The sequence below is a fragment of the Peromyscus eremicus genome, chromosome 8b (genome assembly GCF_949786415.1).
Source record: "Peromyscus eremicus chromosome 8b, PerEre_H2_v1, whole genome shotgun sequence".
NCBI classification, from domain to species: Eukaryota; Metazoa; Chordata; class Mammalia; order Rodentia; family Cricetidae; genus Peromyscus; species Peromyscus eremicus.
This window is the reverse complement of record NC_081424.1, coordinates 20,066,315-20,086,187: the sequence shown is the minus strand read 5'-3', so window position 1 is coordinate 20,086,187 and position 19,873 is coordinate 20,066,315. Positions and strand designations below refer to the sequence as shown.

Sequence of the window (19,873 nt, the reverse complement as noted above, 5' to 3'; positions counted from 1 at the left end):
CTTCCATCCACGGGTTCAAGCTACAGTCACTATAGACAGTCTCCACGTCCTGCCCTCTGCTATTAGCACATTGTAGTGCATTTGGCCCCTAATAAGATAAGCCCTTACCCAGAATGCCCAGAGGCTGAGCATCACCAGAGCAGACTAAGGAAATGAGCTGCCCGAGATGTGAGTGTTTTTACTGCTGAGAAACTGCTAGAATCAGAATCCATCATGTAGGCCCAGGAACCTGTTGTTTCCAGTTTCACAGTCCTGATGTCTTAACATTTACACTTTTGTTTGGAGATTTTGCTATTAGCACATATTAACTGTACAAAACAAGAGGACTCATAGCTTTTCCAGCCAATGCATACAAGTGCTTTGTTCTTGTATTTAGACTTTGACACGGGGTACCTGGTTTTATGAAAGTAAAAAGTGTCCTCCACATTATCCTCACTTGTAAATTATTTTAATTTACATGAGGCCTCAAAAACTTGAAAATAGCTGGGCTGCCAAAAGGAAGCATTTATTTGCCTTCTTCTCACTGAAACCCTATGTTGAGGGCACTCCCCATATTAAGCAATTTCAGGGTCCACAATTAGAAAAATCTAGACTTCAGGTCAATGTCCCACTCTCCCCAACTTGTGTTCTTGATTGTTGTCTTAGTTAGGGTTTCTGTTGGTGTGATGAAACACCATGACCAAAAGCAAGTTGGGTAGGAAAGATCTATTTTGCTTACACTTCCACATCACTGTTCATCATTGGAGCAAGTCAGGGCAGGAACTCAAGCAGTGCAAGAACCTGGAGGCAGGGTCAGATGCAGGGGCCATGGAGGGGTGCTGCTTACTGGCTTGCCCCTCATGGCTTGCTCAGCCTGCTTTCTTACAGAACCCGGGACCACCAGACCAGAGGGGTGCCATCCACGATAATCTGGGCCCTCTCCCATCAATCACTACTTAAGAAAATGCTCTACCAGCTTTGCCTATAACCTGATCTTATGGGGGCAGTTTCTCAGTTCCCTCCTCTCATATCCCTGTAACTTATGTCAAGTTGACATGAACTAGCGAGCACAAGTATTGTGCCTGTTGCCCGAAGAGAACTTACAGAAGGAAAAAGAATGACTGAGTACGCACTGTAAAGAAAGGTGACTGTGTGTTGTCTGTATCCAAAGGCGGCAACCCTTTTTCTCTTTTCTTTTCCTGATTTTTTTTGTTGTTGTTGTTTGGTTGGTTAGACAGGTAGATGGCTGGATGAGCAGACAATTGGGTTTTTGTTGTTTGCTTCACACAGAGTATCATTAGGTAGCCCAGACTGGCCTCAAACACAGTCCTCCTGCCTGAGTCTCCTACGTGCTGAGATTAGAGGCATGTGCCACTGTGTCCATCTGCCAACTCTGTACCAAATGAGAGAACTCATGGAAACTTCCATAGACAGAAAGGATAACTAATCACTGTGCCTGGCTGGCTCAGATGATCATCACCCAAGAGCTTCAAGGGAATAACCAAGAACAGGTTTTGTGATTAGGACAGTTTTAAGAAAATATCTGGAAAGTGGGTTCCATTATATACCAGAATAACCTCACCTGTTTCTTTTTTAAATGCTGACCTTTTTCCCCCTTTACAGATAAATTTTGGCTTAGTCCATGTATCTAATACTTGGCTGCTTTTGACAGCCCTTCCTATCAAAAAGGGAGAGAAAAATAATAGGAATTGGAAGTTGCCTTGAGGGTTCTCCCCCAATTTTGTCTTATTGTATAATACTTAGAATTTAATTGAAGCATCTTTTTAATCTTATCATTTTCATTTCCTAAAAATTTTTTTTAAGTACTAAACCATGAGGAATTTTTCTTTTCTTTGTTCATGTAGCACACTGGCTGGATTTCCTTTCACCTAGCAATTAAGCGCTTCTCCTAGTGAATCACTGCTCTTTTTTCTTCTGCCCTCTGTCCTTGATGTGAAATCCAATGGCCTCGTTATCAGTATCAGCTGATTGAGGCTGAGCACTAGGAACAATGTCCCTGCTTGCTCAGGAACCATCGTGGCTGCTACATGCTTTCTCTTTCTTCTTTTCTGAGCTCCATTTTTAAAGCATAATTTTTTTTTTCAAACTCCTTTTCTAGCTAATGAAAGTTTTTCATAACTAACATGAAAACACATGTAATGTTGGGGGGTATGGAATATGATTATAAGTGTAAGAGAAAAGCATAGCCAGGGAACGGTTTAGTTAGTATAATACTTGCTTTGCAAGCATAAGGACCTGAGTTCAATCCCCAGCACTCCCACAAAAAGCCAGGCTCAGCAGCATGCACCTATAATCCCAACATTGGGGAGGTAGAGACAAGAGGATCCCTAGGGATGGATAGCCAATCAGTCTAGCCTAATTGATTAGCTTCAGACAAATGAGAGACTTGGTCTCAAAGGAGGTGACTGTCTTCATAAGGTTGACATTTAAGGGAGGCTGTTCCCCAGCCTCCATACACACGTATCTACCCATACATGATCACACGTGCACACATATGTAAAAGAGAGACAGGATTGTGATTCATAGTGTAAATAGAAATTAGAATGGGCAATTAAGAGTAACTTTACCTTGCTTATATAGCTTTCACTATTACTCTTATGATATTATAATTTTAATCTCAATCTTGGCTTTTTTTGTGTGTATACAGTTTATTAGTTGTCTCGCTGCTTTGCAAAATAGCCAACAAAAGCAACTTAATACAGAAAGAATGTTTTTAAGATGATTGTTTGAGGATGTAGTCATCATGGTGGGGACGGCATAGTGGGGGGAACTTGGAATGGCTGTTTATGTCCACAGACACAATTCAGAGAGAAATGAATGCTTTCTCCTATTTGTTGAACCTGCATCCATAGTACCACACACAATGAGAGTAAGGCTTCCCTCCTCAATGAAGTCCTCTGAAAACGCCCTCACAGAATGCTCAGAGGTATCTCTCATAGGTAATGCCCAATCCATTCAGTAGACAGTGAACTATCACAAGTCCGACCTTTGACAACTCAACTTGATACCCAGACACACTTTAATCTATAGCATTTTTACCCCTGCAAAGGCTTGTGGCCATTTCACAATGCAAAATGCCTCGTTTACCTCCAAGAATCTCTATCCACTAAGTTGTAACAACTCTAGCTTTTTTCGAAAGCAGAAGTTCAAAATCTTGAGACTTAAGGCAATCTTTTAACCATCACCATCTCTAAAATCAAAATTCCATGTTGTGTACCTCCAATATACAGTGACATAGAGGAAATGTTCCCATTCCAAAAGGGAGGGAAGGGAGGGTAGCAAGGAAAGACCTTGCTAACAAGACCAAAACCCAAGGGAGAGAAAAACAAAACACCTCCAGCTCCATGCCTGGCGTCTAGGGATTTCAGTGACATAATCTGGGATCCAAAAGCTTTCATTAACCCTGCTTCTCGAGTTTTGCAAACTGCAGCACATGTACCCTCCTCGCCTTGGGCTTTTCCACTTAAAGCATACTGTTATCCTCAAAAGATGGCCAATGGTCTTAGCAACTCCAACATCATGGTTTCTCCATTGCAACTCAGGCTTCACAGCTCTAAGCAATGGACTCTCAGAGCCTCCTGGTTAGGACTCCAACTCTGCCAAACACTGCTAGCCCCAGCCACTTTCTGGAACCTTGATGTAAGACTTAATTACCCAGGAATTCTTGCATTTTGCATGCCTGAAAAACCACCAATATGTAGACGATGCAGCTAAGTTCTGCTGCCAGCTCAGGAATTATCTAGCTCCTCTCTGCCTTAGCTGTAGCGACCTCTGTGTATGTCAGTGGCTGAGCATGGGGGAGCATTCTCCAAGGCAGTTATTTTCCAGTGGATGATCCCTTTAGCAACATTCTTGATTCAAGCTTTCTCCTTCTAAATTAATTCTACAAATTCCAACTTTGGATGATGAGTCTTGCCCTCAGGGAACCTTTCTCGTAGTTTCAGGGCAAAGTGTGAAATTTCTTAGATATGTTAATCTGGCTAATATTTTTAAGGTCTTTCTGCTGAACTTTCTGCTCTTTCTCACTGTAAATCTGGATACATGCACTAAGAAGTAATCACAGCCCAGCCTACATGTTATGCTGTCTTCGGATTTCTTCCACAGAACAATTTAGTCCACTGTGCTTGAATTCCAGGCTCACTCAAATTTTCTGGACACAAGAACAGTGCAGCCAGATTTTTTTGCCAGAATATAACACCAATGACTTCTAGAATAAAACTCGTTCCTAGTTTTATTTATTCTTGTTCCTTTCTACGTCATCATTAGTTGGACCTCCTCTGTCTACTTTTTTCCCAGAAGGGCCCATTAAGCTTTGCTTATGGCACTGTAGGGTTTACCTATCCAACTTCTCCAAGCTCTTCCTAGCCACCGCCCCCCCACCAGCCAGTTCCAAGAGCCTAATGCCACATGGCCAGGTTTATCACAGCACTGGCCCATTCCTCAATACCAATTCCTCTGTTAGTTACTGAACTTGTTGCTGTGAGAGAAATACCCAACAAGTATAACTTAAAGCAGGAAAATGTATTTGGCCTCCAGGATTGAAGGAGTCTGTCATGGGGGGAAGTCATGGCAGCAGAAACATAAGGTAGTTAATTGGTCACACTGCATCCAGAGTCAAGAATCAGAGAACAATGAATGTTGGTGCTCATCCTTTCTCCTGTTTTCCTTTTTCTTCAGTCTGAGACCCCAACCAATAAATTGGTCCCACCCATATTCATTAATGAAATCCCCTCCTCAGTTTCCTTCTCTGGAAACACCTTCAGAGGCATGGCCAGGGCTAAGTTACCTAAGTGATTCTACGTCTAGTCATGTTGACAGTGAGGATGAACCATCTCAGCTTTCTGTGAATCAGGACAAGGTTTCAGGTGGCAGTTTTCTGCAGAGTGTGAATTTTTAAAGAACTAAATATAAGATCTGAAATAAATAAAACTCTGAAAGAAAATGTTGAGGAAAAAATCTTCTTGCTATTAGATTGTCGGTGGCTTTATCGGATTTGACACTCACGGCACAGTAACAAAAGTCAAATAAAGCACACAGGACCCTATCAGTCTACAACATTTCTGCACAGCAGAGGAAACAACCAACCTAACTGAAGTAACAGGACATGGAAAGTATTTTCAGCCATTTGCTGTCACATAGCCACATGCTGACTTTTCTCTCTGACTGTATTCCCATAAGATGTTAGTGCCTCATAGTGTTATGGCTGACTTTTTGTGAGTACACTCTGTGACTATATCTTATAAGGAGTTAATATTCAAAATGGTGAATTCATAGAACTCAGTGATGAGAGAGAACCCCTTTTGAAAATGGGCAAAGAATCTCAGTAGGCCGAAGAATCTCAAAAGAAAGCATACAAGTAACCAAAACCCGTATGTAAAAGGTCCCAGCATCTCTCATCATAGGGAATGCAAGCAAAGCCATGGTGAGACCACCTCACTTCTCTGAAAGTGGCTGTTATCAAAAAAAATCAAGAGATTACCCGGAGTGTCACAGGTGTGAAAAAAAGGGGACCCTTGTGTTCTGTCGGTGGCAATACAAACTGGTATGACCATCATGAGAAATAGTGTGGAGATTTCTTTAAAAATTAAAAACAGACTGTCATAAGGGGAAACAGTCCCATTTGGGGCCATATATCCAAGAAAATGCAATAAGATCTAAGGGTTTTCTGCAATCTCACATTCGTCACAGCATGATTCAGAGTAGCCAACCTATAGAAACATCCAAATGCTCCTCTACGGATGGAGAAATAGAGATGTGAGACGCACTTCCAATGGTGTTGAAAGATAGCACCTCCATGTAGCGCTTAGGATAATTAACTTAAGAGGAGTAGAGAACAGAGGGACCGTTACCAGGAACTCGGGAGGAAGAAGAAAAGGACATTTACTGGTAAAAGGGTTTGAAAATTTCAGCCGAAAGATGAAAGCATTTCGCAAGCTTACTATACAGCGTGGTGACGATAGTGAATAGCAGTGTGTGGGTAGCACTCAAGGATTCTCAACACAAAAAAAAAATACCACTCGTGATGCTATGGATATGTTGATTAGTTTGATGGTGGTAGCTGTTTTACAATCTGTACATTAAGCAGCACATTTATACATCTTAAATGTATGACATTTTTATTTGTCACTGATATATCGGTAAAGCTGAGAAGTATGAAACAGAAAAATAAAAACAAAAATCTACAAACAGTAGTCAATTCATCGACACATAACAAAATGGAAGGGGTGCCTTTTAAGTTTTTACAAACATTTTCTTCCCTCCGCTGCCAACCCATCTCCTTTCCAAATATTCTTTTATCTCCACACAGCTACAGACCATGTCTCTCTAAGCTTCTAGAGTCGTCAGTGAATTCATCCCGTTTTCTTCTCTATCGTGATAAAGAAAAGAAAAAACTGAGTTTTGTAGTGGATCCCAGCCTCACGTTTCTCACTGCTTTCTATCTTCTCAGTTCTATCACTTACATCATTAGTAGTTCACAGGACCATTATACTCCACTACTTTTGATCCCCTAGTACTTACCTGGAAAGACGTAGTTGATATATTCTGATCAAAGTAGAAGCTTTTGGGGTCCAGCACACTTTCTTGTCCAGTGGTTTACAGTCCCAGTTGACACTGAGAACACACCTAGACAGAGATCAGCACACTTGTTCTATAAAGGGCATGCAGAATTATATAATCTCCACCACCACTACTCACCGCTGTCAGTGTGGTGCAAGAACAGCCACACACTATGTAAGCAAGTGAAGAGAGTCTAGCCATAGTTCAATAAAACTTTATTTACAGAAATAGACAGTGGGCTGGATGTAGCAGGTGGACTTTGATTTGCCTTGGCTTTAATCTAGAGCATTGTTTCTCAACCTGTGGGTTGCAACCCCTTTGGGGGGTCAAATGACCCTTCAACAGGGGTCACAGAAGACCATCAGAAAGCACAGATATTTACATTATGATTCATAACAGTAGCAAAGTTACAGCTATAAAGTACCAATACAAATAATTTTATGATGGGGGGGCGTCACCACATGTCTTAAAGGGTCTCAGCATTAGGAAGCTTGAGTACCACTATGGGTCTGCTACTGTTAGAAACTGCAAGGTAAATATCTGTGTTTTCCAATGGTCTTGGGCAACCCCTGGGAAAGGGTCATTCAATCCCCAAAGGGGTCGCATCCCACAGCTTGAGAGCCACTGCTCTGGACCAAAAGTCGAAATGCTAGAAATGAGTGCAAACTTTTCCAAAATCAAATGTGGATGTGTTCTTTTGAGGCAAGATATATAACGCATAGGTCATAATATTTTTAATTTTTCTATCAAAAACTCTTACAAGCTCTTATTCTCTTTGAAACCTTGTCTTATCTGAGTCTACAATCTAATAAAAAAAATTGCTAGTAATAACTTTACTGATTTCCCCCCTCTTCTTGGCAATTCAGGCTCTGGAAAGTCACTGCAGAGTGAACGGTGGCTACTCAGGCCTGCGGGACGTTTACTTTGCTAATGAAAGTTATGACGATGTCCAGCAAAGTTTCTTCCTGGCAGAGACACTAAAGTAAGTACAATTGTCCTCAAACTGTGCTGAGGCCCCTAAGGAGATCTTCTCTACAGATATCTTCATGACGAACATATTCATCATATACCAAATAGGACTGATGTGTGATCTCCACTCCAGTTCGGGTGTGTGGACATCACAGTCTGTGTCTCTGCAGGGATCTCTGGTCGTTGCTGAGTTAGATGACCTGGAGTTACTCCATATAGTTCTCATATACTAGCACCCAAAGCATGAATAAGGCCATGTTAAGGGCGGTGGGTGTTAGAATCGACTGACGTTTGTGGTTCTCTACAAGAAGTACAGATGTGTTTTGTGACATACTTTCTTGTGCCTTATAGTCTCATTTTTTCCTCTCCAGGTATTTGTACTTGATATTTTCTGATGACGATCTTCTTCCGCTAGAACACTGGATTTTCAATACCGAGGCCCACCCTTTCCCTGTACTCCGAGAAGAGAAAAAGGAAATTGAGGTCAAAGAGAAATGAAAGACATTCTCTATTTCACTCTGCTTCGTTCCCTCACTGCATACCTTAATAATTCCTTTCCTGGTCATCAGACACATGATGAACTCTTATTGATCGATAAAAGTCTATGATTATCCTAAGTTCTAAAATTGTTTTGCAGTCTTTTACGTTCATTATCATAAGCCTCAGTGGACCTCGATTGCTTATTACTTTGTTATTCAGCTAGTGGATCCACTGATTTTGTTGGTCTGTCTTTTTTTTTTTTTTTTTAAGGACTCTATTGTTTCTGGAGTTCATGAAGTTGTGACATCATTTTCATGAAACGGAATAGAACAGTCTACCAGTGACCTCTTAATTACAATTTGATTTGACTGCAAAACTTTTTCCTCCTCTATGAGGAGATGGTGTCTGCTTTAAGCTGTAATGTTTTGCCATGTTGCAAAAAGCCATAATAATAAATTAAGTATTAAAAAAAAAAAAGCTTTTTTTTTCCTTTTCAAGTTCATGTTAATCTGGTTTGTCTATCCACCAGAGACAGATCTTATAACTGTGACAGCCTCTTAGCAGGTCTATCGTTATTTGATAGAATGTCCTCTAAAGTACTCCGTTCACATTACAATTCAAATGAGAAAGTCATCCCAGAAGAGTCAGCCACACTGACCTCATTTCATTGCAAGCACAGTGTGTTTTGGTTTTTGATTATGTTAGTGTTTCTGCACTTTGGAATTTCTTCCCTACTTTTACGCTAAATGCCCTGTATCGTCTCTGTGTCACGTACCGCTTAATTTCTTCCATTCCCCATGACACAGCAAGGAGAGCACTTGAGTTCTGCAGAGCACCCCTGGTTCTGAATTCCATTTTTGAAAGGAAAACGATGTAACTTTTAACCTGCCATGTTTTGCTCTGAACTGAATCCGTCATGGAATCTGGTCTCTAAAAAGAGACTGAGAATTTCGTATGACTAGTTCATGTATTTGCATTTCATCTCTGGCTTTTCTTTAAGGAAAGGAAACATTGCACTTGGTTCAGATTTGAAAAGAGCTCTTCCCAGATGTAGTTAATTACTTCACTTCAAGCTTTCACCCAGTGAAAGAAACTTTGCCAATTTATCTATTCGTGTTCAACTAAGGAAAATCTAATTAGCTCTTAAGAATACAGTGTGCTTAGTGTGGTTACGTTCAGCATAAAGATCTTAACTTAGAAATAATTTATAGGAATGGACACACTCCCTCATAATTTGATCTGTAGCAGATCAAAATGATTATATGATTCTTCCACACCTTTTTTTGAAATATGAAAGATTTTCCCAAGAACAGATTTAGTGATAGCTTGCATTACCACATCTGCTCTTCATATGAAAAATAGAATGTTATTATGTGTGTACCAAGGGACAAAGACTCTAACCACCTCGATTTCAACCTACTATGGTCAACAATGATGACAAAACAAATATACAACCCCTTGGATTAGACTAAAGTATAGATTCCTGTGCATTTATAGTCTTCCAACTTTCTAATTTTATCAGGTTTCATGTTGTTTGACCTATTTATTTAAGACAGTTATTTTGTTAAATCTCAGTAGACAATAGTTTTATCCATTTCAGCTTTGGGGAGCGTTTCAAAAAGTGTCATTTAGGATTACCACCTGTGTGGCCTGGTTGTTTCCAGTGTTGTACATTAGAATACACCAAAATGCATAAACTGGTCAAATTAGTCAATGAAAAAGATCCCTCAGTATATCCTTTGGCTGTGTTAACCTCTGAGACCCAGAGGAACTTGTGCCCATAATTTATTTAATCTGTGGAGTTCATGAACTTGTGATGTCACTTTCATGAACCTAAGTGGAAGAGGCTCCCTTGACCCCTTAATTACAACTTGATTTGACTGTAAAACTTTTCCCTCCACTAGGAACAATGAGTGAATAAGAAATCTTTCTTTCACCAGAGCTCTGAGGTAAAATATTGAAATTTGCTGCCAAAAAAATGTGGCCATATGTATTTTGATTATAATTTTCACTCTCCTTGGATTAGTTATTTAATTCATTTTCTTTGCATTGCGATTTGAAGGAGCACACAAAGCTGGTGAGTATTTCTGCATCCGGTGGGATTTTAAAGTAAGGTCCTGTGTACCCACTACACGCTGATGTACCTTTGGTTTCCTAGTATAAGCAGGCAAGAAGCTGAATCACAATGTTGCTCTCCAATGGCAAGAATTGCCTTTCAGTTTTAAAACATGGATTTTTTTTTCTTAAATGCTAGATTCCAGAACACCAAAAATGTAAACAAGATAAGAGATTAATATTATAGTAATATCATTGAATTAAGCTTATATTTTGTGTTAATTTTAAACAATTGAAGTCACCAAGTAGATACCAACTCATTCTTTTTCAACAAAACTGTGCAGTTTAATTTACATGTATAATCCACATCCTTAAAGGTGTACAGTTAAAATAGCACCTTCTTTTGTGTTTATGAAATATGTTTTGATATAGTTTGTGCAGTTAATATTATAAACATAAGTTGTATGCCAATTTATAGAACTCAATGACTACTCTATCAGGATTTTTTTCAGGTGTATTATCCATTTTTACATTGATTGTTTTTGATTTGTTCATGATTGCACTCTGTCATTTCCAACTTTATATAAATCTCCAATGTTATGGGAAATAATAGATTGACACATAATTTTTAAAGATTATATTTGTAAAATTTCTCTATTGTGAATAAAGTCTTTTAATATATCTTCTCCTGTGTCATATTTTTCTGACTTTAAGGATACTTCTGTATGTGTATACAGCTGTGTATATGGTTGCAAATGGAAATAACCAATCCTACTAACAATTCCATATCTTGACAAGGAAACATTTCCCATTAAAAACTTTATATTGAGAATGATTTGGTGCACACAGCCTTTGGCTAATTGGGTTAGCGTACTAGGAATCTAACCTAAGTTCAGCACCAGGGCATGCAAGGGAAAGGTAGCAAACTGGTGTGAGAAAAGGCACAGAAAGTGTGATATATGTTCTTAAGTTTGTGACCTGGTCAAAAAGATCAGACCAGCTTTACTCCATTCACCCTAAAGCAAAATGGCATTTAATTGTGGTCATCACCTATTAAATTCTTAATCATCTTTAAATTAAGGGGCTGAGGAGTGGGCAGGATCTCAGGAAGGCTAAGTAGGAAAGAATGTAGCTGTTCGTGGAAAAACCTAGGTTTGGAACCTTATGTTGTATTATTCTCGGATAATGTGGCCACCCCTCTGTTGGAACACAGTCAAAAGAATGATCCATGGCAAACAATGCCTTGGGGAACTGGGACAGAGGCTCCAGGAAAAAGGCAGAGGGCCTTTTACCTCAAGTGCATTTTGTTTCCTGGATTGTTCTTGGATGTGATTTCATGCCTCCTGTGACAAATATTTATATTCAGTCCATAAGACATGTTTATTCTTGTTGGATGTCAGAACACAGCTGTAGAACCTGAATCTGGATATGGCCTTCTGCCTCGCTTTCTTGATTCCCCACACAATAACCTATAGTGCATGCCAGATAATTGTATTTAAGTTGGTCTGTCCTGAGAAAGTTCTGGGGAAGGGCTGCTCTGTTAATATTTAGTGCGTCCTTCCTGGTGTTTGTTTGCATGTTTTTCTGATCATGTTTTTGTTTTGTTGGGTTTTTTTTTTGTTGTTGTTTATTTGTTTTTAACTCAAGCAACCTTCCTTGGATCATTGCTTTCTTAGTTTCATTTGTGTATAAAAATCTACTGAAGCTGGGCGGTGGTGGCGCATGCCTTTAATCCCAGCACTCAGGAGGCAGGGCCAGGTGGATTTCCGTGAGTTCGAGGCCAGCCTGGGCTACAGAGTGAGTTCCAGGAAAGGCACAAAGCTACACATAGAAAGCCTGTCTCGAAAAACCAAAAAAAAAAAGTCCGCTGAAATTGAAGTATTGAAGTATTGTCTACAGCATTAGACTGTAGACCGCCCCATTCTTTCAGGTCCTCAGATCCCGGGTCCAGCAGACAAGATCTGCACACGTCGGTGAAAGTCAGCACCCCTTTTGTTATATGGAACTCTTCACTGTTACTGTAACGTGTACCTCGCCTTCTTCACATTTCTACTCACCTCTCGCCTTATCAGACAAACTACTATAGCATTCCCATCAGCCTTTGTTCCTTGCTCTGTTTTATTCTTTAAAACCTATTACAATTCATGTGAGTGGATCTCATGGTCCTTGCCTCATACAGAAAAAAATTAATATAATAATTTTAATAGCATCAAACAGTTTTAGATCTGACATAGTCAAATGGGATCCTTTGGAGTTCATTTATTACTAACACACAGCATCAGTTGTGTTTACTGGGATGGTGGCAGATTTATTAAAATTTGATCTAAGCATGATTTTTACTTATTCTGCTGTCCACACAGAAATGGCATCTTGGCAGAACATCTACTTTCTGATAATGATATGTATGCAGTAGCTTACAAATTTTAATAAAAGTAAACAAGATAAATCTTTTCATTTGGACATTGAGTTTATGTGTCTAATTGTCATTCTAGTTTCCTAGCTGATACCTGAAATTAGGGGTCACGTAGGGAAACTTATTGGAACTCCTTAACTGATTTAATGGTCCCAAGGTCAATATCCATTTTTCCCAAGCTCATTCCATCCCCACTATCCAATATGTAAGTCATAATTCTCAGGAAATACTTGCCAGACATCAGATGTGAGTTTTAAAGTATTAGAACAACATGAGAGTCTAGACAGAATTTCATCCAACTTTGTTACTTTAAAGATGAGGATTTGTGGAGGGCTTGTCACCATCAGGAACCATTTTTTCTGCTACCAGACATAAGGGAGTGGTAAGGTATTATGCTAAAGAGAAAAGCAACAGATGAGCATCCAATCAGCCACTCCAAAATAAGGGTGTTGAGTCAGAGTTCACACTAGATGTACCTATCAAGATGTGGGCTACAGATCACCTGCAGCTGAATTACATGGAAAATGCAGACTCCACAATCTTCATCCAGTTTCAACAAAATTGTGATGTCCTGGAATATCTGCCTTCAACTAGCTCTTCCTCTTACCCCTTTGTATACAACCCCTCAAGGATGGAAAGCCAAAAAGTGACAGAAAAGCTAAGGAATTTGTGACTTGTGACAAGCACATAGTTCTGTTGCTTGACACTTCAGTATGCTTTGACAATTCCGATCACTTTGGAAACATTCATTCTTTTTACAAAAGCATTTCTGAGCAATGAATGATGAATTTAAATCTTTTAAACAGATTCACACTGGACTTTTAAATGTAATTCTTCTTAGGGGAAATCTGTATAAAGTATTAACTTCAGTTACCCCTGGTATTATTAAGTGATCATTTTGCTAGCTTTCTTCTCCAAGGGCTGCTTTTAAAGTCATTTCTCAAATTGTTACTCACTCTGTTCTGGATTTTAACACGGCTCACTCTCACAGGGTCCATGGGACTCCTGAGTTAGCTATGTATAATGTCCTGTATGAAGTGTTTGTGGGTATGAACACTGTAAAGTACCTTCATTTCCTGCCCCCTCCACCTTGCCGAGTCCTTTTAAATTCGTTTCCAGGCTGATCATCAAAAGATTTGTTGGCATGCCATTATTTTGATCACTTTGAATCCCCTTAAAACATGTCATTACTTACTGAATAAATTAACTTAAATTTGTGTCACAGATCCATTTAATTCCCCAGTGAATGCAAATTACCATGAAACATTTGAAAACAGTGATAGATGTATAACTTTTTAAAAGACTTTTCGACATACTGGGATATTTTGTCCTTAGGCTATGAGAACATATTAATTCACAGTTCTAGAAACAGGGCCATAAAATGGACTGTGTTGCAAATAGCATTTTCCAAAATGACTGGCACCTGTGAGTTTTGTTTTGGTTTTAAACTCCTAGGAGAAACAAATGCACTCATCGGTAGATTCTGTGGGCTCTTTATTCTTGATCTTGCAACCCTTGGAAGTCTCTATGGGAAACAGAAAAGGCATGACTTGGAGTCACCTTTTGGAACCAGCTCCTTAAGGCCGGCAGGTTCCATTTCAGGGATGACATGGCTCTAGTTGGTTGTAATTCAGGGGCACATTTAGTAAGTGGCCAAAGGAGAAAGTAGCTGACGCTTTCTTCCTTAGATGCAGTTCTTAAAGTGCTTCTAAGTAGCACCTTAGCATCCTTCTTAAATGAACCCTAAGAGCATTTCACTTTTTGTCATTTTCCTTTCCCTTCTTGCATTTGCCTACTTGATAACTTCGTGATTCACAGTCTTTGCCAGGAGCTACAAAAATATACACTTTAAAGACCCATTAAGAAATATATTAGGTCCCTCTAGTCTCTTTTCTATGTGCAATATAGTATAACAGGGAGAGGAAGTAGGAACATTTGCGGCAATGGGAAATCAATTTGACAAGTAATCAAGATGACTGGGTCCCAAACTAAGATGGACTGTGTGATTGGGAATGAGCATTTCAAGTTCATATCTCAGTCTCTTTGTAAAATAAAGTTGTAGTAACCCAGGTGTAGGTGCTAGGCTGGGTACTCATACAAGAAAAAGCACATATGCTTCACATCTACCCATGTGCTAGAGACGGCTATCCCCAAAATACAAGCTATCATAAAACAAGACTTGGAGAAAAGACAGCATCTTCAACAAAGTGGATAGCTATGTGTACCAGAATGAATCCAGACCCTTACATCTCACCCTGCACAAAACTCGACTCCAAGTGGATCAAGAAAGACCTCAACGTAAGACCTGATGACCCCTTGAATCTGACAGGAAAAAGTAGGGAGTGCACTTGAACTTGTTGGCAGAGGAAAGGACTTTCTCAATGGAAACCAATAAAATGAGCATTAAAACCAAAAACTAATGAATGGGACCTCATAAAAATACAAGGTTTCTTTACAACAAAGGACATCCTCATTTGGCTGAAGGGGCAGCCTAAATAATGGGGAGAAACTTTACCAGTTACATATCTGACAAAGAGTTAGTATCTAGAATATATAAATAACTAAAAAACATAAACAGCAGAAAAACAATTACTCCAACTAAAAACTGGGGCATGGAACTAAACAGTTCTCAAAGAAAAAGAAAAGAAATATAAATGACTGAGAAGTACTGTTTAAAATGGTCAACATCCTTAGTTGTCAGGGAAATGGAAATTAAAACAACTTTGAGGTTTCATCTTACCCCAATCAAAATAGCTAAGACCAATTAACAAATGAAAACAAACGTTGGCATGGATATAGACAAAGAGAAACCTAGAAACCTCCTACTCACTCTTGATAAGGGTGCAAAACTTTCCGTCCGTGTGGAAGTCTTCAGGAAACTGCGAATAAAGCTACCATATGATCCAGTTATGGGCATATACCCAAAGGACACTATATCCTAATACAAAGATAATTGCTCATTCATACTCATTGCTACTTTATTCATAATAGCTAGAAAACTCCCAGTCTTTAATCCCACTAGATGTCCATCAACAGATGCATGGATAATGAAAATGTGATACATTTACACAATAAAATATTATGCATGTGTTAAGAAAAACAAAACTATAAAATTCACAGGTAAATGGGTGGCACTGAACACAATCATTCTGAGTGAGGTAATCATTATCTAGAAAGATAAATGCCACGTGTTCTTTGTCATTTGCAGATGCTAGATTTGAATTTTTCAATATGTGTGTTTAAATAGAGATACTTATAGAAGTCAAGAAACTAGTAATGGATGAACCCTCTAATTGGTTAGTCAATACAAAGGGGTCAGTACTGAAATCACACAACAAAAATGGGCTCAGAGGGTTATTTATATATGTATGCATACATATACAGAAATGTAACAATAATAAGGAAAAATACTGCCCATTTGAGAGTGGGGGAGACATGAGTTGGAAAGAGGAAACTTAGGGAGGAAAGGGAAGGGAGAAAGTGATGTAATTATATTTTAATTCATATGTATATAAAGAAACTAACCGTTAGGGTAGAACATAAGATTTCAAGGCAAGAAGCAAGGGCACAGAAGCTATGAAGGGGAAAAGGGAGAATAATGGGGGAGGAACAATTAAATGGAGGCCAGAATTTGAGGGCAGGCTAGAGGAGGGATTATGAGGAAGATTTATTAGCACTGAAGATCTTTAAAGATGCTGTATATAAATCTACTACTGCAGAAGCTTCCTGAAAATGTACATATATAAAAGGAATTTCAATGAAGTTACCGTTTACAGAGGATGCCTTTCCTAGACACAGGCAGTATCAGATGTGAGTTACCTCTTTTCAAATTGTTGGCCAATGTGGTCCCATAGGCAGCCCCAAGTATTACAGACTATTGCCGATGCTCTTGGTTGCCCTCCCAAACTTGGTGGTAAGACCCTATTGCTGAAGACACCACCTGCTTGAGTCACTGGACTTGGAGAAATCAAGCTTGTACCAACCTGGAAGCTTCATTCCTGCTGGGTAGCTTTCATAGTGCTAGAAGGTTCAATGCACTGGGATCTGTGCACCCCAAGGCTTTGAGGGGTGCACACCAAATTGAGGGGGCTGGAAAGAGGAGCTCAGGTAGCCTACCTGTGTCTCCACATTATGGGACATGGGAAAGCTGAATGGTCACCGGTGGGGAACAAACTGCAATCTTGTGAGTTCTGGGGATGGGGAGAGAGCCAGGAGGAGGCAGTCCATGGCAAGCAGCCACAGGGCTTTGGGACAACCTGAATGGAGATGGAATGGAAAAAAAGGATCTCAGGTAGCCAACTGTGTCTTCTTTATAAGTCTTAAACCATGTACCATTCTGAGATGTATAATATAATCTTGCATGGTCCAGCTCCATATGTATTTAGGACTTGGTACTCATCTTTCCTTTCAGGTAGGCGTTTGGTATCACAATGTCACAGTGATAGTTTGAATGTAATTGGCCCCCATAAGCTCATGGGGAGTAGCACTATTAAGAGGTATAGCTTTGTTGGAATAGGTATGGCCTTGTTGGAGGAAGTATGTCGATGTGGGGGTGGGTTTTGAGGTCTCATATATGTTCAAGCCATGCCCAGTGTCTCAGTTCACTTCCTGTTGCCTGTGGATCAAGATGTATTACTCTTAGCTCCTTCTCCAGCACTATGTCTTCCTGCATGCCGCCATGTCCCACCATGATAATGGACTAAATCTCTGAAACTGTAAGCCACCCAATTAAATGTTTTCTTTATAGAGTTGAAGTGGTCACAGTGTCTCTTCACACAATAGAAACCCTAAGACAATCACCCTCACAGATATGAAAAACTACTCTGACTCAGTAGCACCCTTTTGTCCTCCACACAGGAGGCCCTATGATGATCTGAAGAGTGAACAAATTATTAAGGAATAAAAAGAAACCCCCAATCTTTTTGTCCAAACACAAACATAATATTCATCTAAACTGTACCTACCATAGACATAGCTCTAACAAGGGTCTGCTAACTCAGTGTGATATTTCAGGCAGCAACATTGAATACAGACTATTTTTAGTGAATAATCTTATGTTTACCTTAACTATGAGATACCTAATTATAAGCTGTCATTTGGGGAAAAAATTTATTACTATACTTGCAAAAGCAAACTTAACCAAAAATAGGACAATTTTCCCACTGTTTGAGTGTTTCAAGCATATCAGCTATCTAGGGGAAGACCTTCTGAATGCCAAGCTCTATTCCCCTGTCGCAATTGACTATGGCTTCACATTGTTCCAAACACTTGTCAGATGAGCTCCACTCTATTGGAGTCTAGCTTGCTGATGGGGTGGGAGTGGGCATTATGCTTGACCGCTATGATAATGACTGCAACTCGCCTTGCCTGATGGAGTACTTGAAGGACACTATCAGTGATGTAAATAACAAATGACTTCTACAGAGTGACTGCAACCTTTCTGTAATCCTCTGTGGAAATGGGACAAAGGATTCTAGGGCTGAAGGAAAGCCATTAATAACTGTGTTGCTATATTTTTTTTTCAAGTAAGTTCTGCTTCCTCTTCCCCAGCTAGCCTTTTCTTCAGCCATTCTAACCAGTGACACAAATGACTGATTGGAATTTCACTCTCAGCCACCTTATCTTCTTGTCGCCAACCTCTAGAGCAGGTGCTAATATAAATGACTAGAGAACAAAGAGGGAGAGGAAAAAAAAACAAAGGATTTTGGAAGTATTAATCAGTCCCTACAGAAATCTGAAAGTGACTTTTGTCACTATTATAAATTAGTATACAGAATTTTTTTAAACACCCGATAAAAACCATATAATATGTCAAAATCATGATTAAAACATAGATAAACATAATGAATTTTAACAAGGTCATCAGCTTCTTTGGATGCTTTAAGAAAGTGGGATAGATTGCTTTCTTCTTTATGGTCTCCTTCACACAATGATGATCACATTAAGAGATGTCTCTAACTTTCCACAGTGTATATTTGGGCTTTTAACCTCTCCCGAAGATCAGATAAAAACCACAAAACCAAAAAGCATTTTTGGCTCACGTACTCAACTCATTCTTTAAAGGAGAAGCTTCAGCGTGTTCAGGCAGGAGTAGAGATGTCTTCAACATTTTTATCTATTGATTAACTGTAGAGGGCATTCTGTTTGAAACGCAGCTTGAATACCTGTTAAAGTAAATGTTCTTTTTCACTTTCAGGTAAAGGGCGTGAAGGGAAAATAAAACACATCCATGCCTCCTTCACCCTGGAAATATAATTAGGTTACATTGTCACCCATGATGTGGAAGCAAGAGGGGAAAAAAATCCACTTAGCCGTAGCTGTGCGCTTTTCTCCTCAGAGGAGAAACCAAAACCTACTGCCAATTCCCAATGCCCTGGGCAGAAGTCACTGGATGGCTCCCTAGTGACAGTTTTGTAAAATACACACGGGCCTCGTAACTGAAAAGAAGTCAGAGAAACCTTTCTTTCTCTGTGACTCTCATGCTGACAAACGCACTAAAGATTCCTAGACAGAAGGTGGAAGCGCGCACGCTTCACAGTGAAAAGGTTGGCTTGAAGTGGGGAATCCTCTACTGTTGTGTTTATTACTTTTATAATTTCTACAAGGAAGCCTGAGATTACTCAATCTCAAAAACAAAAGACCTAGCCCAGGGAAGTATCCGTAGGTGATAAAGGGACAGAAAGGCTACACCAGGTGGAAGCATGAGATGACAATTCAAAAGTCACTCCATCGAGTCCACACTGGAATTCACAGGTGGAAGCTGTTTTACCACACACCAGAAATAAGGGCCAGAACATGAGTTAGAACTCTAGCTGCCCACTTCCCAGTGGGGCTGACACCGCAGAGGAAAGAAATGGCCCAACAGGGCAGTGTCCTTGAAAAAGATAAAGCAGATGGAGGAGAAAGACTTCGGTGGCTTCTCCCTATCCCTGCCCTGACCTCTTCTACCAGTGCCTCCCATTGGTCAAGACTACCAGGCGGCACAACAAAGGAGTCTGGGAAATGTAGTTCCTGCCTTGTATAGTTTCAAGTAGAAATGAGAGGAACCGGGTAACGTCTGGAAAACTGTACAAAGCTAGCCACTGTTTACCATTTGAGCCCTCTACTTAGCTTGTGAGGCCTTGAGCAAGATAAACAAGGCTCAAGTCCGCAGCTGCTGGAACCTGGTAGATTTAGCAACGTCATTGCTATGATCTATATGAGTCCTTTCTGGGCTACAGCAAAAACAGGAGACACGTTGTTGAGCCAGTATCTTTTACGTCCCAGCACTCAGCTTAACAGGGAGAAGGTGCATTCACACACCTAGGAAGGTCCAAAGAAGGATGTTTAACAACTGTTTTCAAAGAACAGGCTTCAGAGAAGGAAATTTACGAGCCCATAAAGCACTTGTTCTCAAGT

General features: G+C 39.8%; 1 protein-coding gene across 1 annotated transcript in view; it reads left to right on the top strand.

The window, feature by feature from the left end:
- Positions 1-8,144, top strand: part of Man1a1 (mannosidase alpha class 1A member 1) — a 174,384-nt gene extending 166,240 nt beyond the window's left edge. Inside the window, exons 11-12 of the mRNA XM_059272584.1 lie at positions 7,425-7,540; positions 7,899-8,144. Of these exons, the coding sequence (XP_059128567.1) occupies positions 7,425-7,540; positions 7,899-8,025 (243 nt within the window). The 3' untranslated portion in view covers positions 8,026-8,144. The remainder of the gene's footprint in view (positions 1-7,424; positions 7,541-7,898) is intronic.
- Positions 8,145-19,873: the final 11,729 nt, after the last annotated feature.